This window comes from Nomascus leucogenys, chromosome 16 (assembly GCF_006542625.1).
Source record: "Nomascus leucogenys isolate Asia chromosome 16, Asia_NLE_v1, whole genome shotgun sequence".
NCBI classification, from domain to species: Eukaryota; Metazoa; Chordata; class Mammalia; order Primates; family Hylobatidae; genus Nomascus; species Nomascus leucogenys.
Window position 1 is genome coordinate 60,048,407 of NC_044396.1, and position 24,182 is coordinate 60,072,588.

A 24,182-nucleotide genomic window follows, 5' to 3' on the forward strand; every position below is an offset into this window, starting at 1 on the left:
GCTTTTCTTGTCAAAATATACATTCTCTCCGCTCACAACACAAAAGGTCATTTATTAAAGCTGTAATATCCCACCCACTTAGTGAAAATAAATAAATACAATAAAACAGACTGTAATTCCCCAGCCCATCAACCAAGTTGATTAAAAATTGGGTGGCTCACCTGGTGGTGGCTATAGAAACATGTAAAGTATTTGGAAGCTAAACATAAAGCACAGATTCAGTAAAAAGGAGTCCCTCCCAAGAGGCATATAACCTCTGAGGAGACAGGTGACAGATGTGCCTTTGCACCAAAATAAAATAAAGATCTGGCCAGCCAAGCTGGGAAGAAATTTAAACACAACAAAAGCTCATGTTAGCACATGTTGGTGCCAAATGCGTTCTGCAACCATAAAGAGTAAAGCATTTTGATGAACTGAGGCAGTTAAGTCCTGGAATTAAAATGAAAACCTTCCAAACATCAACCTTGGACTGCCTATTACAAATGCTACCCATATTTTGCCGTAGCACAGGCTAACTATGGCAAGAAAAATGAGATTTTTCTTTTATTGTATTTTTAATGAATAGTAGGAATCAAAATAAAGCCTTGAATCAGCACAAAATACATTTTGAACATCCCTCCAAGAGCGAAGCCAGGTGTCAGGAGAGCCTCAAGTATCTACAAAAGATGAGGAAAGGGATTGTGAAGAAAGGAAACATGTTTATGAGCAAAAATAAGATAATTCTTGTTTGTTATTAACTCTGGCCAAGTCTAAACAAACATTTTTTTCCTTCCAGTTATTATTGAGTCATATGGCCACCGGCAGGAACTGTTATCACTTCATTTTCTGCAGAATGTTTCAGAAACTTGAAACCTCCCACACTTTCCCCATGTGAATACTCTGGATTTTTAAACAACCGTGAAGTGTTTTCTTCTAAAATTGAATACATTTAAATGGCCTAGTGGTATAGCTGATTTATCACATGCTGAGAGAACGAGCGAAAAAATACAGAAAAGTTACTAAACCAAAGGGCTCAATGATGAAAAAGTTATTATGGGACCATTATACCAAACGACAATTTAAATAAATTATTATTTTTTTTACATTAAAGCTGTCTCTACTGTGCTTTTGCCTCTGGTTCTGCTGTTCAATAACTTAAAAATGAAGAATATTTGCAAGAGCACAGCTTGAATTGCTGAGAGTAAAGTAGTAACAGCTGAGAAGTTTGTTGTAACATTTATATTACTGACCCCCATAAAGCACCTTCTCAGCTTGTATAGGACCACAGGCAGAAGATGGCAAGTTAAATGCCAAGCGTTTTGCCTGCATTCTGGCAACATAACAAGGAAAAAACATCTAGAATCTCAAAGTCTAGTGTGTGTTACTAGCTTGGTAATTAAAAAAAAAAAAATCCTTGATTTTTCTGGGACTGTCTGGCAAGTAAAATGCCTATTTTAGCTAAGTGTGGTTTATTTTAAACAGTATCTCTCCTAAAAATTTATAGTTGCTTAATATTAATATCATCTTTGAACCAGAGGTAACATCAAGGAAATATCTAATACCAACAGATACAAACTGATGCCCTATAAGTCAACAGAGAAGAACATAGCTTCTTCAAAGTTATAGACTGCAGCCACCCTAGATCCCTTTGATTTTGCTATTATACTATAATCATCAATTTCACCAACCAACAACTTGAAGAAAGTTCTGCCTTTGCCACTGAACTGGCTAAGGGCTTCGTCTCAAGCGGATTTCCTCTCAAACTAGTCTACTTCTTCCTGTGCTGAGGGCTATTTCTTAAATTTTCTCAGAGGTGGTCATTTCTGCTTAGCAGATAAAGTGTTGGATTTTGCCTTAAAGGAACTCAAAATGTAAAACACCAGGTTTCATAACTCCAGCCAAGTTAAGTATGTGTGTTTTATAACAGACACTAGCCAGAAATGCAAATTATTTCTACAAAGTTCTAATCCTGTTATCAACCCCTTGAGACATACCCCCTTACCCTTCCATCCCTCCCCTGGCTATGGTTCTACATTTTTATTGCATGTTTTAAAAAAGAAAAACACTAGTAAAGCTACCCTAGATTCTGGTTTAGGAGTCCCAAGAGATGACACTGAGGTGTGGACTGGAGCAGTTTTCTAATTAAAAAGTCAGATGGTCTGTTTCTCTAAGGAAAGCTTCAACTCCCAGTGAATGCTTGGCTCATAGCTTCTTGGCCCAAGACCATTTAGCATCTGCCTCAACAAACCTCTTCCTGAAGTAGAGTCTAGCAAGCAATGGAGATTCAAGTCCTCAAAAACCAAAGAACTTGGAAAGCTAAAGAACCCCTCCCAAGCACAATTTTGAAAGAAAATTCATTTAATGGAAACAGCTATTTGCAAAATTTTAACCAACAGATGAATGAGGAAAAATTGGAAAAAAGGAACCGTTTTAGCCATTGATGAAAATGTCAATCACAGCTCCCTTTTGATACAGTTTTTTTTCTTTTGTTTTAGAAAGGCTTATTATATTTTCCCCTTATGAACTCCTCAAACAATTGGAATCAGCAGTTTGAGTTCCCTGCTATCAGCATTTGGTTCTTTTTTAAATCTCTGTTGTAGCAGTTTATATACCTTTTCAAATCTTGAATCACTTCATTATCACAGCTCATGGTTTTAAAATATTTGCTATAATGAAAAACCACACATCTTACCCCCCCAAAAAATGTATAGTTCACTGATTTTTTTTCAGGCTGGTGGATCGGCGGGGACCTTATACCAATCATATCCAGACTCTGAAATAATTATTTGAGATTCATCTGGGGCTGTGACACAGTCAGAATCCAGAAATGAGGCTCAGAACAGAGCTGTTAGAAATCACTTTCCTACATTCTTCATTTAGAAATTATCTTCTGTGGTGGCCTTCCTCTAAATCAAACTGCAAGAAGGTCTAGGAACTTGGGTGTTACAACAGACTCATTAGATGCTTTGTCTAGATTACATTGATAACAGACTAATAAATGGGTGCCAAAAAATAGATCATTGCAAAATGTAAATTCTAAAGTCATTTATGTAAAGGCAATTTCTACACCCTATACATAATAAATGTAGACCATTTTTGTGTTTTGGGGCTTCTTCTGTAAAATCCATTAAGATAGCCCCCGGCTAGATATTTACTTAAACATAAATGAAAACTATCATAAATTACTTAAGATATAAAATAAAATGAAATGTATATCACCATAAGAGACCACTCTGACCATGAATAAATCTAACCGGTGAGAGTCAGCATGTTGCTTATCCTGTTCTGTTCACACGCAGAAATCTGCTTGGTTTCACAGTGAGCAGACTTGGTAATGGTGTAATTCTGAAGTGCTTCTTGATTGAACACTCTATAAACAATGTAGTAAAACTATGAAGTGAATTCTTTATAGTTAGTGATTCATAAATCAGGTTAGGCCCACTGAAAACTGACAAAGGAAAAAAACATGAAAAGGGAAAGATTTAAATTAGGTTCTAGAAAGTCTCATGATTGTGTAGAAATCTACATAACTTTCTCCCATGACCACAGAAGTGCCGCCAATTGTCTGCCTTCATATAAACTGCCACCATCTGTAGGAGTTTTAGAAGGGGCACGTTCTGTGCCAGCCTTTGAGGGTCAAGATTCGATAGTAACTTAAGAGAATCAACTCAAACCAGAAAACTGAGATAAGCAGAGAATAATCTCGAAGTGTTCAGACAATGGCCCTGGTCTCCCCAAGAACCTCCAAGGGTGGCGAAACTGCCCATGGTTACCCTAAAAGTAGAGTCTCTTCCAATTCCAGCCCCAGGACAAATTTGATTTAGAAGCCCTGGGGAAAGGAGAAGGTTGCTGACTTCCTATATTAGGAGAGTAAAATGTACTGGCTGAACACCTAAATATCTTATTTCAGCCCATGTTAACATTTTAAAAACCATTTGCAGTGCTATGATCTAATGCCCAAGCCTCTTGAAATTGTCACAATGATCTCCTAAGAGATACAGTGTTATCACATAGTTTCATTATATAAAATTTCAGCAAGCCTAATTTCTTCTACATCTTAAGTATCTAAAATAAAGATTTAAGTTTAGGATATTTTGATTCTCTTATAGCACTGACTTTGTAGCCTGAAATAGCACTAGAAAGTAAAAATTTTAAACTAAATTTCTTTGTTCATAAAATGAAATATCTTGAATTTTAGTATAAAATACTAAAATCATGTTTGCCCCTCTTAGGAAAATCCAGATAACAGGACAGCAAAGCTTTTTTTCTGGTCAACAGGAACTACACATTTGCTTTTTCTAGTTGTTCATGGGTGAAGATACTTTTGGCTAATAACTAACCCTGATTTTATTGTTGTTGTTGTTGTTAAAAGAAACAGATGCTAAAACATTAAAAAAGGTTGTTTCAAAGCTAGCTTGTCCATGCATTCAAAGGTATAAAATGAACTTAAATTATGGTTGCTGTTTTTATTTGACTATCTTTGTTTCTTACTGGGCTTCCAACTCCAGTAGCGGACAAATGCACTAATTTTCTCAATATGGAAAATGCCAGCATTAAAGCCAAATAAAGTTGGGTTTAAGATGATTACAGTAGATTTCATCAAAGCAACTTGGCACTCATCAACATTCAGTCCCAGTTAGCTGATGAGATTTCATCAGGCTGCTTAAGCAGCAGGGAAATAAACAAAAGTGGAGAGACAATGAAAACAATGTGACAACTGACAAACAAAATGCCGAGCCCAACATTGAACATTTCCTTAAATGCAGTGCTGAAAATACTAATGCCCTCTCCTCCCCACACCATGCACACATGCACGCGTACATACACACACACACAATAAATGATCGCATATTTTCAAATTTTCAATCTTTATGCGTTCATTGCATAATACTGATTGTGGAATAATGTTACTAAGTACTGAAAGTTACATAAAATATCAGCATTTTGAGAACTGTATGGTTTTAAAAAACTTTGAAATATGGGTGTTTAAGAGGTCACCACCCTTGCTTGAACTCCTTTGAGCAAGTTCTTAATAAATGTAAGCTATTATAAAAGGAATGGTTCAAATTAGCCTATTACTGATGTTATAGTTTTGCAACTAGACATGCTCACGTGCCATCGCCTGGTGGAGAAATTTCACGTAGCAGTTCTTGGGATATCCAGGTCTTATGTTTCTGATAAAGTAAAAGCAAACTGGTAATGGCAACACAGAGTACACTGCTTCAAACAGAGCTACAGAAGCAACGCAAATAACTCTTAATTCAAAGCATATTTGGTGACTATATTAAGTCAATCTGCGCACTTAGAGTTGACAATTATACCAAATAGAGGAAGATCCGAAATGCAACAGACACTTGACATTTGAGGCTGAAATTACTTTAAATTACTCAAGTTAGCAATACCACTCTCACCAGGTAAAAGACAAGAATACTACAAGGAATCTGTGCACAGATGCAAGACACAGGCATGTGGTTTTCTTCCACAGGTTTTGACATAAGATGAAAAGAAGAAGAGAGGGAGAGGGGGATGGGAGCCTAAATAATACACATCTTACCTGGATTAGTACCCAATTGCTTTTACCATTTCATTTATTTAGAGGTTCATTTCTTTTAGAGTTTTCAAGAAAGTGGTATAAGCACTCAGTATTTTGCAAAATAGACTCTTCAAATAAGCCAGTCTTTTGTATATTTTCTAAGTTTGTGGTAATAATCAAACTTATAATTCAAGTCTCTGGTTTATTATCTTGGAATAGACATTCTAATAACTAAATTAAGATTGCATCAATGACTAATAGGATTGTATCACCAAAAAGTGAGCAGAAAATCTGTGAAAATTTTCTCCTAGGACTAAGGAAACATAATAACTGATGAATAAAATGTTATAGGGGAAATTCAAGATAAAATAAGTTTTGTTGAGGCACATATCATGTGATTATCCACCTTATACTATATTTAAGTATATATAATTTGTATATCCAAATGAAAGATTGTAAGCCACTTAAAAAGATAACTTTTTATTGGTCTATCATAGAATCTTGCAGAGTCTGCCAAAAATAGGAGACATGTTATTGAATTCAGTCCATGCCAAGTTTCATGCTGCTCTTTTGCGAGGAAACACTGCAAAAATAATAGCTTAATCACCACAGTTGTTCTATACCATAACACAAAAAAAATCTTAATTGCATTACATCTGAGCAATTCTCAGGGATTATTATGGGCTGAAAGACAAAGAAGCCATATGGGAGAAAGTGCTCTAGGTTTAACATCAAAGCAAGAATTAAGCTATGCTTTATCATCTACCATCATCATGGGGAATTCACTCTTTCACCTCTGAGCACTTTAGTTTCCAGTCTATAAAGGAAGGGATGCAAATGAGTTCATCTTGAAGTTCTGTTTTTATGGGAAGACATGCTCTTTTTACTCACGCATACAAAATCCCTGAAATGTCAAAGAGAAAAAAAAAAAAACCAAAAACAGAACTACCTTATTCAACCAAGGATGAGAGTCCAGATACCTACCTGCCAGGTCTCTCTCCAAACCCTGAGAAAATCTAGTTTTATCACTTCTGGATCTAGGCCTAGAGTTTCCTTCTCTTCTACAAGCCCCATGCTGTCATTTAAGATTGAATTACTAATATATAATGGTTTAAGGAATTAAATTTCCAAAGGAAAAATATCCTTGTAAATGAATCATCACAAACGGGCAATAACTTTTTCTTCCCTCTGTGAATTCTGTAAACCTCAAATTCTTCTGGAATGGCTAATCTATGAGACTCAATTTGGTAACCAACTCTTACAGATTTTGATTTATCTCCTGAGTTCATTCTTTTTAATTTTTTTTTTTTTTTTTGAGACAGAGTCTCACTCTGTCACCCAGGCTGGAGTGCAGTGGCGCGATCTCGGCTCACTGCAAGCTCCGCCTCCTGGGTTCACACCATCCTCCTGCCTCAGCCTCCTGAGTAGCTGGGACTACAGGTGCCCGCCACCACGCCCGGCTAATTTTTTGTATTTTTAGTAGGGACGGGGTTTCACTGTGTTAGCCAGGATGGTCTCAATCTCCTAACCTGGTGATCTGCCCGCCTTGGCCTCCCAAAGTGCTGGGATTACAGGCACGAGCCAGTGCGCCCGGCCTCTTTTTCCTTATTTCTATTATTTGCCCCAATTTTTATTCTTTTGCTACCTAACACTGCATTGTTTCAACAGGTTCTCCATATTTAAGTAAATGTTAGGCTGTATACATCCCATATTTCATATTTTAGCTCAGTTTATCTTTTCCCTTCACCCTCCTTTTCATTTATTCAATTGTCCAGGTCTATATAGAGACTGTATATAGACTCCAGGTCTATATTCTGAAGTCTCATCTCCTCAGCCACCATTAGCCTGCCCTGTTTATCCTGCAACCCTCATTCGTTTCAACATTCGAGGCTTCCTCTGTTCTAGGCCCTATGCTAATCAGGAGACTCAGTGCCTCTTCCTGCCATTTTTAAAATTTAATGTTTCAATTTTACCGCCTAGATCACACTGTAGATGAGGTGAAACGAATTCACCTTTGTATATGTTGACACATCTGTAGGCTGAAATGCAAATTCATATTTGCTCCCTCTGCCTAACAAAAGTTATAGCAACATTGTAGGTAAAGAGAATTAAAAGTCTTTGAGTAGAGACAATAAAAATGAAGATGTGTGGAGCATTGAGATGTAAGACTGGGTGGGTCGTTATTTAAAGAACTCACATTTGTGATCCTTCACTCTGTGCTAGGCAAAGTCTGAATGATGTCCTTTAATCCTCATAACAGCCCTGTGAAGCAAGCATCTGTTATCCCCGTAACATAGATACTGACACTGAAGTTTAGAGAGATTAAGTAAACTTCTCTGGTTCATACATTTTTAGGTGGTTGGGCAAAGCTTCGACCCCTCATCTGTCTGAATGTGAGGAAAGGATTCAAAGATAGGACTGCGAGCCTGAGTAACTGGAAGACTAGTGATGCCTTTGGAAAGGGGGGCTGTCCCAGGAGAAATGAGGTTTTGCAAAGACAGTTATACTTTAGCTATGCTTAGTTGCGCATGCTGGCAGGACACCTAGGGAGAGGTGCCTACAAATGGTCAAATCTGTGGGACTGGGGCACAGAAGGAAGGTGCATGTCTGAATGATAGTTGAAGCCACAAGGTAGGCCAAAATTAAAGGAGAGTGAAGAGGCAAAAACAGGCCAGCTATAAGAAAGATGCAAAATATTGTATAATTAACAACAGGATTACAACAAAATGTAGCAGAATAGTAACAACTCACCTGTTTGTATGCATGTCCCTTTACTACTCTCAACAATCTTGTTGAGATTACATGTCATACATGACAAAGCTTTGGGAAATAAAATAACTTGTCATTCAACCCGTAAGTGGTCAAGATCGGCCATATACCAAATTTAAAACCCCATTTAAATTTCCTGATTCTGTTTTTTCCAACATACAAATACATCCACCATCACTGAAAGTGAAAAATAAAAGCTAGATGATTATTTGTCGAAGATGTCCAAGTGTGTGCTGTAGGTAAGGTTGGAGAGAAGGCAGCAGGAAGAGTTGTAAGCAGGACAGGTCAAGGGATTCGAATTCAGAGGAATGAATACAAAATACATTGCTTCCCACTTCGTGACACAAACTGCAAATTGATTATTAGCTCCATGGTTTTCTCCAGGAACACAGCATTTAACTCAGAATCCTTTTCAACCCAATGTTCCAGGACACTGCTTTTGCTTAGTCAGTGGCATGCTAGATAAAACCATGTTAGATTATACAGTTCCAATTGAACTTTGTAGGAACATTTTCATCCTTGACCTGAACACTTGATTTGTGTACTTTAAATTTTCAGAGTACTCCAAGCTGGCTGGTACAGGAAACTCATTAGAAGGTTAATATGGCAAGCTAGAAAATAGGAAATACTACATCCAAGGATCTTGGTAAATGGCAGATGAAAGTAGTAGTTAGAAACAAATATAGTTCACTTAGGGTGAAAGCAAATTGTGCCTAGATTTCAAAAAAAGAAAAAGAAAAAACTGTACAACTACAAACTAGGGAATGGCCTGGCTTAGAAAGTTGGCAAAAAGAGATACAGGGGCCACAGTGGATCGCAAGCCAAGGCAAAATTCTCCACTCTTTAGAAAAGCAAACAACAGAAAAAACGCATGAACATCAGAACCCGTAAGTATTCTCTGCTAATTCTCTCATCAGACTCAGACTCTGTTTAATGCTCTGCCCTAAATCAGGGATGTACAGTTGATCCTCTTCCTAACACCTTACCAACACCATTTCAGTCACTTCCATCTTCAGTCAGCTTTCTACTGAAACACCTTCACACTCAAATGTCTCATGGCTTTCCACAGTGTGCAAGGTAAAATTCAAACTCCTTGTCTTCTCCATGGACACATTTCGGTCAGGCTGCAACTTATATTTTTTGCTGTGAGCTTCTGTGACTGCCATTCACAAATTCTGCATTTCGGCCAGGTTCGTTTGCTCACCTCCCTTGGGTGCATGAGACACATTCTGGTCTATCTTTCCTCACAGTGTTCTGTCTGAAATGATCTCCCTTTTTAAACATGGTTTCTACCCACTCCTCCTAATATAATTTATCCTCTTCAGGGACTATTCCTATTCCCTGGCAATGGCAGCTAAAAACAATATCTTTTGTTCTACAGTATCAGAGCCTGTAACAATGTCATCCTTACCTGACACTCAATAATTTAAAAATTAAGCTTTGCCTTTTATCTTTAATGTGCATTTTCTTATTCCGTAACCTGGCTATAAATTCTTGTTTGTATCACTCTCTCCTCCCAATTTTCCCATTTCTTTAGAACATAGGAAGTAATGGATGCTTAATCAATTGATTCGATGGACCTAAAGACACGGCAATAGAAAAATCACAGATTGCTTAAATCCCAGCTCCAACACTGGATTTATCTTGGGGAAGTAGGTTGAAAGAGAAATTGGAAGGCATCCTGTAACATATTTTTTAAAAGTCAATGCAATTCAGTAACCATTTACTCAAAATGTACTTGGTTCTCTCGTAACAAATAGCTTTGACACAGATTAAGATGATCAAAGGCCAGCCTTGGAAAGCAACAACAAAAAATTGCAAAAGGTTATCTAAAAATACGAGTGCAGGCCTTGAGATAATCACCAGAAATAACTCTACACCTAAATATGCAACTCCTGACCTTACTTAAGAATATCTTAAGGCCGAGGCAGGCGGATCCAGAGGTCAGGAGATCAAGACCATCCTGGCTAACACGGTGAAACCCTGTCTCTACTGAAAATACAAAAAAATTAACCAGGCATGGTGGCGGGTGCCTGTAGTCCCAGCTACTCAGGAACCTGAGGCAGGAGAATGGAGTGAACCTGGGAGGCAGAGCTTGCAGTGAGCCAATACCACACCACTGCACTCCAGCCTGGGCAACAGAGCAAGACTCCATCTCAAAAAAAAAAAAAAAAAGAATATGTATTTAGAAAATCCGTGTTTATTGACAAGTTTGAAGAGTAACTGCCCCCTGCAATATAATAGGTCTGCACCTTTTTTTTTGGTTCAAATTTTATTGCATATTGGAAACACCTGGGGAGGTTTTTGTCCCAATAGTTTTTGGGGAACAGGTGGTTTTTGGTTACATGGAATAAGTTATTTAGTGGTGATTTCTGAGATTTTGGTGCACCTGTCACCCAAGAAGTGTACACTGTACTCAATGTGTAGTCTTCTATCCCTCACCCCCTTCCCCCCAAGTCCCCAAAGCTCATTATTTCATTCTTATGCCTTTGTGTCCCCATAGCTTATCTCCTACTTATAAGTGAGAACACACAATATCTGATTTTTTGTTTCTGAGTTAATTCACTTGGAATAATGGTCTCTAACTCCACCCAGGTTGCTGCAAATGCCATTATTTCATTCCTTTTTTATGGCTGAGTGGTATTCCATGGTGTATATACACATTTTCTTTATCCACTCTTTGATGGGTATCTAGGTTGGTTCCATATTTTTTACAATTTCGAATTGTACTGCTATAAACGTAGATCTACACATTTCCTGCATTCACTAGATACCATGAAGTTCCAAAGGCATTCAATATTCACTAAAATAGCCTACTGGGTGATTACAGCAAAAAACAACTGATAAGTCAAAACATTTTGATTCCATGGAACTGGAGGCCATTATCCTAAGTGAAATATCTCAGAAACAGAAAACTCTTATGTTCTCACTTATAACTGGGAGCAAAATAAGAGGTAGACATGGACTTAGAGTATGGAATAATAGAAACTGGAGACTCAGAATTTGGGAAGTTGAGAGGAGGCTAAGGAATAGGAAATTACTTAATGAATACAATGTACATTATTTGGGCAATGGTTACACTAAAAGCCTAACCTTCACCATTATGCAATACACCAACAAACCTGCACTTGTACCCTTTAAATGTATACAATTTTTTAAAAGTCCTGAATCAGTATTACTTATGCCACTATTGAGTCAAGTTCATAATCACACCTTCAGCTTTCATCCAAGGATAAACACCAAGCTGCTTTCTACCTTTTGGAAGCATGTATGTGAATGTGGGTGGTGTGGCGACATCATCCACCATGTGATTCCCCACTTGAAAAGTCTAATACTGCAGAAATGTGTTCAGCATTTGCCTCCCCACTGAGCTTTTTCCTGTAAGAATTTCCTCAATTCCATAAATCCTACCTCCCCGAACACACATGCACACTTTAATGTGTCTGAAATTGGAATAAGTATTTGTATATATGTGCATGTGTGTACATGTACCATACATGTGTAAATACGTATTGTGTACAAACATAGATACATACATATGTGATTTTCCCCTCTAAAAGCTGCTAAGTTGATAGTTTAAAATTAATCACTTATTTTAAATCAACCTAGAACCATGTCTACTTTTTTCCTTTGCCTGGTAGCAAACCTAAAGTCAAATTTTTGGCTCAATTACTTCAACCGACATAGATCCAAATAGCCTATTTTTTCTTTTATTCGGGCCTGAGCTCTTATTCTAATTTAAATTATTCCTAGTTTTAATAGTTTACATTTTTGGGTTTTTTTTTTTTTACCATGTTATCTTATGTCTTTGTACATTAAGTTCTTACTAAATCCTTTGAGTAATGGGCAGGATATATGGACACAGCATCAGTTATTAAACGTCTCTTGACAAGCTCAACTATTTTGCTCCTAGTTTCCAAAGTCCTCAAACACAAGATGATAATATTAACAGAAAGTAACATTAGGTCTGAGTATCATATCAACAGGTCAGTTGTAAAGCAAAAACTACTGCCTTTACATTTTAAGGGTTAATTAACGGTAAAAAAAATTGACACCTCTGTTACACAAAGTAATTTTATCATCTTAACTACTTCTTTATGATGACATGAATCATGCTGAGATTTTAGTAAAATTCTGTTGTTCTTTTCACTAAAATGTTTGACTTCTGATCGTGAAGGATATCTACACATACAGCCCTAGGTTAATCTAGTAGCTAGAGAAGTATTACAGGAAATCTAAATGAGCAAACCGACTGCTTTTTTTATCAACATCATTTAAAGATCCCAGAGAAGTATCTGATGAGGTGATGGGGAGAATAAGTTTTTGTTTTGTTTTGTTTTTTGAGAAGGAGTCTTGCTCTGTCCCCCAGGCTGAGTACAGTGGCACGATTTCAGCTCAGTGCAACCTCCACCTCCTGGGTTCAAGAGATTCTTCTGCCTCAGCCTCCCAAGTAGCTGGGATTACAGGCATGTACCACCACACCCAGATAATTTTTGTATTTTTAGTAGAGTTTCACCACATGTTGGCCAGGCTGGTCTCAAACTTTTGACCTCAGGGGATCTGCCCACCTTGTCCTCCTGTAGTGCTGCGATTACAGGTGTGAGCCACAAGGCCCAACTGAGAATAAGTTGTTCTAAGAAATGATTAGGACATTTATACTTAAGACATTCCTATCTTATAAAAGGGAAAAACGAGTCTCCTGTATGGAGGGGGAAAAATATCTACCACTGACACCATGTGTGTCCTATTAAAGTTGTTTGTATTTTGGAGTGTTGTAAAAATTGTTTTATGTATTTTATATTACCATAAGAGTAGCTTACTGCATAGAACTTTGGGTCTTCATTGGCATACGTAGTTGAGAAATTCTTTTAACAAGTACCCATAAAACAGACTAGTGCGTGCTGCCCTGGACTACATTGAAACGGGGCTGGCAGAGATTCCAGATGGGAAGCTGCAGAGAACAGCACAAAGGTGTGTCTTCCTCCACTAGTTCACTCACTCCCTGCCCCCTAGGCAAGCAAGGCTGGCACTCAGACTGTCTCAAAACGAAACCGAGAAAAGCAGTTGTCTCATGTCCACCCGCTCATCCTCCACATTCTGAGTGTTTTGCACCCCCTTATATTTATGTCTATGGCCATGTCTATGCCCACGACTGTATCTAATTTGGAGACCCCCTTTCTGCCCCCCTCATTTCCTCAGACCCTTACCCTCCAATATGTGAAAATTAGTCAATGTGAAAGAAATCATTCCTTGAAAAGAAAAACTACCACCACCATCACTAGGTGCCAGTGGTTATCCTCGGCCTACTTTCAGGAAACAAGTAAAAATATTTTAAAAAGTGAGGGTGCGCTGGGGAGAGGAAGAGGATTCCTCTTAAGATTCTGTTAAGACCCCTGAAGCAGGAATTTCAGACACCTTAGCTACTGAAAGGAATGTTTGGAGGCAAGTGGATCTTTGTTTAACACCAACTTAATAATTACACATTAACGTTTTCGAAGTGGCAACTTATGGGTTACCCTCCCAGTTTATGATCACTTAAAACACAGACACATGCACGCACGCACACACACACACACACACACACACACACACTATGATTAGCTTCCATGTAGCCAGAGTACCTGGAAAATAGTATAACTTGCTTAATTTAAAATGACTAACACAAATCACTGATTTCTCAGACATTATAACACTTTTAGCATAGCAAACAGAAAGACAATAAGAATTTCCTTTTAGATGCTCTCTTCTTCACATACAAATTTTAATATCGACATTCTTGACAAACTCTAAAAGAAAAGAGGTTCTCTCTTATCTCCTCTCTTCCATACTACTCTTTAGGGTGACATGTATAAAGCAGACCACATAAATTATGATTCAAATGTAAACAAAATGTAGAGAAATAAACAACATATGTCCATCTTATATTTTCTTGATCCTGTCCCATTGAAAAATATGCTTATTTCCTGCTCTGGGGTTAATCTATCACAATCTACAACCATCTTTAGTTATATTACCTAATACGTAGTCCACATGTTGCTGTCAGTTTATACACACACGAAAAAACATAGGTTTGGAGAAGTCTTACTACTACTACTACCTTTTTTAAAGTAGATTTTTGCAGAGATCAAGGTTCTAAGTGGCTAATACTTTCTTTCATTTCCTACCAAGAACCACTTTTGAAGAAAGAAAGAATATTCTAAAATTAAAATAGTATACAGTAGCAGATTTCATACTTAAATTTTAGCACAGTACTAAGAAAATGTGACTGGAGTTTAAAGAACTGCTGTGTGGTTACTAAAAACTGCAGTATCGTGAGTTGAGGCAGCTGTGAGCAAAAGAGGCAGAAAGCTATCCCAGCATATGACAAAGCACCACCTTAATTTCTTTAAGAGTCTGATAGTTGAAATGTGTCAGAAAGAAAAAACATGCCGCACAGAGCCTTCTGATGTGGAGATGGGGATCAGGTTACCCAGGGCTTCTATGTAGGCCAAAGAGCAATGGTCAGAGATGAATGTTGGATGTGGCTCCACACAAGGCAGTCTCCTCTAGAGGGCTGGCTTTGAAAGATTAGGGATGGCAACTACAATCTTGAAGCCACATTTTCCCCCACTACCAACCAAGGACCAATGACTCTAAAGGAGAGTAGGGCCTTCACAGGGCAAGCTGAATCAAAACAAAGCCAGTGGCTCAACACTTTGGCCCTTATGCAATGACCATTGGGATATGTTTCACCAGTGATTCCAAATTGGAAGGGATGGTGATGGCAGGGTTGTTTAAAAGCATTTGTAGAACAAAAGTAAAATGATATTTCTGCATAGAGGGAGAAATGGTTAAAAGTTGGGAAGTTTAATGTTGGACAACCATGGCTTTATCTTTGGTCTTTAAGGAAAAAGCACAGGAAAACAGGTTTCCTAAGCAGCAGGATGATGGTCCTACTCTCGGTTCTACCACTAGTAACTTGTCATGTATCACCTTGGACCAGTCAGAGCCTCCATGGAGCTCAGTTCTTTCCTCTTCCCTAAAATATGGCAGGAGAATCAAGGATGCTCCAAAAAAATTTTCCCTTAAAGCTTCAAAGTATATCCTTCATTTAGATCTCTGATCAAATGTAACTTCCTCAATTTTCCTGATCACTCTACATAACATAGTATACCCTGACCCATTTACTAGCTCCCTGTCCTACTTGTCTCCACAGCCCCTGTCTCCACATGAGATTATGTACCATCACCCACTTCTTTATTGCAGCTATTCCTGCTAGAAAAAGCTCTCTAAGGACTCTTTGAGCAATCCCATGGCTAGACCTATGACTGGCACATAGCAGTGCTCAACAAATATCTGATGAAATAAATTAACAAAATGAGTTGTGATGGGGCTTGACAAAGAAAGCAAGGAGTCCCATACAGATAGGACAGAATATTTCAGATTGAGATCACGATGTTGGTCAATCCTCCTGTGAAAGAATAGAAGACCACAGCCACCTACAGATGACATTTTGTCCTGTACATGAGCATCCTCCAACATAATACCTTAGCAACCACAAATTTGTTCTTCCATGTGTCATTTAAATGTATGACAAAAGGCATATTTATACTTTTGTATTAAGATATTCCCTAATGTACAACACGGCCCAGACTTGAAATTCTTTCCACTTAAAGCTTCAGGTTATATATTCATAAATTGGTCCCAACATGATTTTCTTAATTAGTATACCCAGGGAGAGGGCAAAGGGAGTGGAGACAGTTATATCTGCAATGGATACAGCTTTCATTTTCAAGTCATTCACTCTTTTTTTCACTTGTTTCCTATAGTCAGTGTTCAATATTTTTTCCTCTAATTGTCTTTTTTTTTTTTTTTTTTTTTTTTTTTTTTTTTTGAGACGGAGTCTTGCTCTGTCACCAGGCTGGAGTGCAGTGGCGTGATCTTGGCTCAATGCAACTTCCACCTCCTGGGTTCAAGCCACTCTCCTGCCTCAGCCTCCTGAGTACCTAGGACTACAGGCACCCACCACCATGCCCAGCTAATTTTTGTATTTTTAGGAGAGGCAGGGTTTCACCACATTGGCCAGGATGGTCTCGATCTCTTGACCTCGTGATCTGCCTGCCTTGGCCTCCCAAAGTGCTGGGATTACAGGCGTGAGCCATTGCGCCTGGCCTCTCTTTTTTCCATGGTCTTTTATGCACCCTTTTCTCTTCTGTCATTCTCCATAAATCAGTCTGCTATATTGGTAGCTAAGTCACAGGTCATGTACAGATTTAAAAAGAATCTTGGTTAGTCTTTGAAGGACCAAGCAGAGTCCTCCCTGAAGTAGGAAGCTGAAAGCTGCTGGATGTGGAAGGCTTGGCAAATGCAGGGGGCAGCTACTGGGAAAGTGTTCAGATCCTTCATAGTGAAACTACGCTCCTGGCCTTCCAAGTCTCTTCCTCACCTTCATATGACAGCCACAGAACTTGCCTGCATCTTTTGGCAATTAATCCTAGAATCATCAGATTTTAGAACAGAACAGGACCTCAGAGATCACCTATCCCCCCTAAATCCTCCATTTTACACGTGAGGAAATGGAGGCCAAGAGAGGTTAAGTGACTTCTCAGGGCTCACTGAATTAACAAGTTGACACAACGTGGGGACCCAGATAACTCCAGACCAGGCCCCTGAAGAATGATTGTTGGAAAAGCCCAAGAAACCTTACAGGTTATGCTATCAAAAATGAAAAAACAAGACAACTGATCTAAAGGAAAAGTTTGGGAATGAAGACTGAGTATTTCAAGTGTATATTGATCTACTACTTAAGATATTTCCAGATATTCTTTGATTTTTTTTAAAAAAAAGAAAGCAAATAGACATATAACAGTTAAGGAAAAACTAGGCTAAGCATTACACTGTTTTGTTTTTTTAAAAAAAAACTCTTAAAGCCATTTATGTTTTCATATTTAATAGTTTTCAATGTAATATCTTATATGCATAGTGATGACTATAGCATTACACTGACCTCTAACTTTTGCCTTTCGGTAATAAAAAGCAGCTGATTTTAATGTGCTGCTGCTTTAGTGTGAAGGAGCTTGAGGCTGCGTTTGTGTGCAATCAGGTTAAGATTGGCTTCAACAGGAGAAAAATCCATACATATGTTGCAAAGATCTTAAAAAGGCCTGTATTCCCAACCTGATTACGACTTACATTTTTGCATGGTTTGTCAAAGCAGATCACTGAAATCAAATCAAGATGTAAAAAGGGATAAAGTGGCTTTCTTCTCCATTCTTCCACTAGTCGCCATGACCTATTGAAGAAAGGAACTTTTCTCTCTCTTACCTGAGGCAAGGTAGGATACTTCCCTGGAAGCTACGCCAATTTTTATCAATCGGTGCTCAAGTTACAAAGCCAATTTTGTAGTTTTCATTTCATACATTTGTAAATATAAGTTACTTTATTACAGAATAATTTGCCATTTCTCTCAACAACTATATTTAGTTTCCTTTTAATAAAATAGTAAAAAATGATATAACTTTGATAACCTATTTAAAAGTTATATAAAATTGATTTTATTAAACTGAAAATGTAGATACAAGAATTAGAGCTATAGGTAGTCTTTCCTAATAAGTAAAACTTCAATAAGAATTAAATCAGTCTGTTACTGGTTTGTCAAAAAGAGAATATTAGCAGATGATAGATAAGCATTTGTTCTGGCGTAACTTAAATTGCTGACAGTATCAAGTTGTATTCAGCTAAGACAGTATGTTGTTGTTGATAACATAAAAATACAAATGCAATAAATATTATGGTTAACAATCTAGCTGTTATCTAGAAAATTCTGAAGCCAGACTGTGGCTAGGTCAAAATAAAGAGTTTTGGAGGAGAGAGAAATGTGTTGCCCCTTGTTACACATGAGCATGTTTGTTATAGGAGCATTTTCAGTTTAATTTTTACTATTAATGCAAACCACAATTGGGGGACCACATTGCTGGAAGAGGAATGGGGGAGGGGCTAGTTACATCAACAATATACAACAAAGAAAGTCTTTATTTCCAATACCTGAATACATCAGGTTTGTTTTTAGGGAGAAGGTTGCAGGTTAAATGCTCTCAGCTATCCAAGAAGTGGCTTATTAGTTTTGTAAGAAAACATTTTCTTATATTTTGACTGAAAAATACCTAGTTTAAGTGAACAAAACCATCCTTGTTAGTGAAAAGCAGACCTACAAAAACTTTGTTTCAAAGATCCAGTAAGGAAAAGCAAAACTAGTTCAAGAGGAAAAGCTGCTTTCCTAATAGTAGCTTCTGAATCTGGATCTCATAGTTCTCAAAGGCAGACTGGAGTCTTCGAGTCTTAAAAGTTTTGTCTTTCTCCATGGATCATAGACATTCTCTATGAGGCAGCATAACACGGATATAAACCTGTTTTAAGCAGTTATATATTCTCTTTCTGGGCTACAGTCATAAAGCTGAAAAGCTATGCACCCACAGAAAGAATGAAGGCAAACAAAAGTTTTGATTCTTTTACAGAGCAGTTTTCCAAACACAACTTTCTTCTTTACTCTTCTATTTTGAGCGAATGACAAAGTAGCATCCGCTAGTGATAAAATAAATGTAACCCAGTGATTACTGCTTTAGGGACAGCACAGTGACAGGGCTCAGACCCACATTTCAACTTACTGATTCTGCATCAGCCAGCCACCTCAGCTATGTGCTCTTCCAATTTCTAAATGGGCCTAATCCTGTTATTACAGAATAATTACTGCAAATCAGCACAATTACTACAAAGATTTGAATAAACACACACATACCAGTAGCTGTTTTCTACAAATTATTATCAAAACAGAGAAACGGCTAATTGTGGTAACATTAAGACAATGTTTATTCCTCCCAGTGTTTGGGCAAGTTTATTTTAAGTTGTCATCTTCAACTAGTAACGATGCAGATGATTTTACAGACTCCATAAACCTTTCTAATCTAAACTCTTCTCAACTGAAAGTTGGCTGCTTCCCTCAGAGCAACATCTGCAAAGGCCTGATTTCGTAAGAATAAGCTTTTATGGTACATTTGCAGAAAAAGCCACCAAAACACATTTAGAAATCTCATTTTAGAAAGCTCATTACTAAGGTACTCTCCTATGTTTAAGGTATTATGAAAGTAATAAAATATGCACTTCATGTTTTTCACAACTGAAGCATTTGTTTTAAATAAGTACAACAAAACTTTATCCCCTCACCAATATTATCGGGTTTCATTCAAAGATAAATACTTATTTTTGGAAGGGACGGTGGTTAGGAAGTGGGAGAATTCAGACAGCACACAGCACACAGTAGTGATTATAACCAAACCTACCTCCTGGACAATGCCTCATTGTCATCTTGCATCTCCTGGATTCAGCAATGGTTGGACACGGTATTGTGTCTTTTGCTGGCTTTTTAACAATTTGCCGTGTTCTGGTTTCCAGACCCCATTTAAATCCACATGTGCGATTATTTCTGCTACAAGTTCCCCATTCACTCCAATGACCAACTTCACATCCTTCTAGTAAAGATTTTTAGAAAAAGAAAAAAACACAAGCACATAAGTTAGTATCCATTGGCTTCACTGTCATCAAATTTACATAGCACTGTTCCTTCACTAACCCCACCTTCGGATACCAGCCTTGAAGACCTATACTCGCCTTTTGGGAACTTTAATTTTTTGAACCATAGGACACTTCTATAAAAAAATGCCCCTTAAGTAATTCATAAGCTGTTACTTTCCATGTCTTCAGTTTTTGAAGGATGCTATTGGTCAGTTCTGTTTTTTCCTTCAACTTTTAAGTTCAGGAGTACATGTGCAGGATGTGCAGGTTTGTTACATAGATAAACATGTGCCATGGTGGTTTGCTACACAGATCAACCCATCACCCAGGTATTAAGCCCAGCATCCATTATCTATTCTTCCTGATGCTCTCCCTCCCTGCATCGCCCCCATCCTGACAGGACCTAGTGTGTGTTGTTTCCTGCCATGTGCCCATGTGTTCCCATCATTCAGCTCCCACTTATAAGTGAGAACGTGCGGTGTTTGGTTTTCTGTTCCTGCACTAGTTTGCTGAGCATAATGGCTTCCAATTCCACCCATGTCCCTGCAGAGGACTTGATCTCCTTCTTTTTTATGGCTGCATAGTATTCGATGGTATATATGTACCACATTTTCTTTATCCAGTCTATCAGTGATGAACATTTAGGTTGATCCCATGTCTTTGCTATTATGAATAGTTCTAACGACACTAAAATGTGTAATCTTTAAAAGAGTCAACAGCTAAAACCTAAAGTAGAAGACACTATTTCCTGTCATGACAGAAGACAAAATTTTACAGGCTAGTTCTGAATATGCCTCCACCAAACCCACAAATGCATTTTAGTTGGGAAGCACTTGGTGAAAAAGATGGGGATCTTGCTTTGCATTTTCTGATTTTTTCTGTTCTTTCAACAGATTTCTCAGTTCTTATTCCCCACATTGGCGTTGTACATTACTACAGTTTGAAAAGTAAACAAATGTGATCAGTCATTTGAAAATGTATGTTTTTACTACATATGTAAAAACTTTAGCATCTCCTATGTTAAGTCCACATAGTGGAAAATAGGCTACCCCTCAACTCCCAGGCGAGGGAGAGGAGGAAGTAAAAGGATAAGGGTATACACAAAGCTAAACCTCCTCATCAACTTCACCGTTAAAACTCCTCTTCATGCTAGCGGATGAAGGCTCAGGTCCAGAGTCTGCATACAATTAATATTTCCGTCTTCTAGACATCAATGGGTATCACACAGCTGCTTCTTAGACTTTTCCAAGACATTTAAGATTTTTTATTCAGGGAATGCATAAAACTCTATTTATAATATGTTTATAGTTAAGGATTTCAGCGTTTCCACTAAACATGTGTAATGTGTGTGTCCTGCCTCTCAAAAGCAAATTCAACATTCTGAATATGTTCTTCTAGTGACTTTCTTATTTTAATAGTGGTGCCTATATAAATGTATTAATTCACACATAAGTAGAAACATAAATGCACATATTTCTTCAAAAAACCACTTATTTAAATGTCTTCTCTGCAAGCTCTCAAATACACAATTACAGACTACTTCAGCAATATTTTCATAGAAAAATGTCAAATTTTCTTCTAAGTCTCCATTTTAAGGGATGTAAAGTCCAATACGTAGCTGTGTTGTATATCATATCAGATATATAACATCAAATGAAATTCTGAGGAGGGGGCATGTCAATACATCCATGATTAGATTAAGAGATTCATCATTATGTAGCCAGCCACTGACAGATCTTTACCTTTCAATCAGTGGTATAAGAATGCCAAGGTATTCTACTAACACTCAGAAGATATAAAATTTATAAAATGTGTTACTATTTTCACAAATAATATATATATCAAATTATGCATTCTAGGTATATAAATGTAGTAATTATTTTAATGCATTTGTAACATATAATCAACAAAATATGGCACAAAGAATTTCTTTAAGTTTTTTTTTTTAATACAAACAGCTAAGCAAGCAGTTCTGTAATTTCCACACATAGCAAAAGTAATAGAGTAGCTAGCTGATGTGGTAGTGCTTAAAACTTCTCTTCTGAACAAAACATTTTTCTCTAACAGTTACTAATAATTTATTAAGAAATTGATGTATTACACAGATGATTTAAAAAACCTTGTTAGCACTTAAGTAGATTAACCTAGCAAATGCACAACTAGCAAATTTTACAGCAAGATATGAGACTATCCAATTGTCACGATACTTAAAGTCAGCAAAGAACTTAATTTTCAGTTCTACTGAACAAGAGAACCAATTTGTTTCTTAGTTTAAATATATCTAGCATGCATATTTTTAAGAAACGTGTTAAAATAAAAGTTGCGGTTTGAGAGTTACATTAAAAACTACTCACCCACACATTCCATGGTTTCTTCTAATGGTGCAAAACCATCTGGACATTCATCAAAGCAACGGCCTCTATGCAAATAAAAGCCTACTTTGCACTTGGTACAAAAGTCTTTGCTAAAGCAAGAATCGCAGTTTTCTATTCTGCATCCTAAAAACAATTTTAAAGACAAAAAAGAAAATTTCAGTCAAAGAAATTTACTTGTTTTACAAATAAAATTTTTATAAACTCACAGGTTAGCCCATTTGAAATTCTCATCATCAGAGAAATATTGTTTAACTCATTTGTTTCCTAGCGCCATCTCATTCTAAATCATTCCTGTCTCTTTCAACAGCTTACTACATCAAGAATCCAAGAGAGAATGCCAGCCCAGGGTCCCAGGCGCCATGAGAGCTTTTGGAAATGTTGGTAATCTCCAGATCGGATTAAAACAAAAAATTCAAAAGAAAAAGAAAACACTCCCTCTACAAATTACTTGCTGCCAGTATTGAAATCTGTCCTGCCCTCAAAAGGCCTACAATGGGAACACTGTAATAAGTGTTTGTGTATAGTAAATGAGTGAAGAATTTTAATTTTTAAAATGTTTTAAAATGCATGGTCTATCTTACAGGGCACTAGTCAACGCTAACACCTACATTCATCAGAGGGTGACCTGGGTAGGGCGCGGGGGTGGAAGTTTAGGTCATTTTGTTGAAAACCTACAGTGTGTCAAAGGCTTTACATATATTTCCACTGAATCTTCACAATAATCCTACAGCTGGGCAGTAGAAACTCCATTTTGCAAGTAAGAAATCTGGGACTAACAGAGTAACGGCTGAATTGGTTCTTAAAGCCACCAAACCATCTGCCTTTCAAATCCATTCTCTTTCTCTCTATAACTTGCTCACTGAAGTCCACTAGGAGTTTGTGAAACAGATGTGCTTTCAGGTCTGTTACATCTGGGTGTGAATACCAAGCTCTGCCCTTACCAGCTCTGTAACTTTAGACAACTATATGCCTCTCTGAGCCTCTATTTCCTCCTGTATTAAACAGGGGCATCGCTGACCTTACAAAACTATTGTAAGGTTTTGTAATAATATATGTAAATTGACAGGCTCATAATAGCTAGTCTGCAGATAGAAGCCACAGTGAATTAGAAACATGTATTTTTCCACTAAACCACATACATTACAATAAGGTATAAAAAGAAGCAATAATTTATAAGCTTGTATTCTAGATCACATTCCCTGGTAGGCCAGTAACATCTGGGCCAGAAATCCTTGGCATGCACAGGTGAAAATAGATAAACTCTTAACTACTCTTCAAGGAAAGTAAAGGAGAGAAGTTTGCAGGACCGGTAAATTCCAAGGTCAAGTTTTCAACAGATTGTGGTACATTATTACTTGTAACAGTTTTAACTGACGCAATTGACAGCATGTAAAGTGCTATGAAAACTCTGTGGCATCACATGTATTCATTTTACAAGACTGCAGAACTATACTTCACGCTTTAAGGATTCAGAAAAACTTTAAGACATATAGTTCCTATAGGCAAAGAGATAAAGGGGTAAAAAAAATGTAGCCAAAATGTTAAATCACTGAAGATTTCAGTGATTTAAAGGCTAAATTTGAAGGCTGAAAATAAATTTCATTAAAATAGATCACATAAGAAATGACTGTGTCTAGACCTTTTAAAAATGCTAACTCTTTGCCTTTCAATTTTGAGTCTAAACAGGCTTCTTTGTATTAAATGACCACTATGAAGCAGCTAATGCAACTTCTAAAATGTTACCAAATTTATAAACAGAACACCAAATATGTGTGGGTCAAAGTCCACATACAAATCTACACTACTGCTCCTTTGGTGGGGAGGGAAATGGTGAGCACAGAAGAACAGTTTATCACCCCATAAAAGGTTCATTTGTAGTCTTACATGCTGTAACCTATATTTTAATAAAACCATGGTCCATAGCTGGTCAATAACCTCTTAATCATGGTCAAACTACATGACCATTATGTCCACAAATT

At 37.4% G+C, this 24,182-nt stretch overlaps 1 protein-coding gene across 1 annotated transcript in view; it reads right to left on the reverse strand.

Annotated features, from left to right (window-relative positions):
* The window catches only part of RSPO2 (R-spondin 2), a 182,414-nt gene that overhangs the window by 39,050 nt on the left and 119,182 nt on the right, over positions 1 to 24,182 (reverse strand). Inside the window, exons 4-5 of the mRNA XM_003256103.2 lie at positions 22,183 to 22,326; positions 19,597 to 19,785 (exon numbers count right to left, since the gene is read on the reverse strand). Coding sequence (XP_003256151.1) covers positions 19,597 to 19,785; positions 22,183 to 22,326 — 333 coding nt within the window. The remainder of the gene's footprint in view (positions 1 to 19,596; positions 19,786 to 22,182; positions 22,327 to 24,182) is intronic.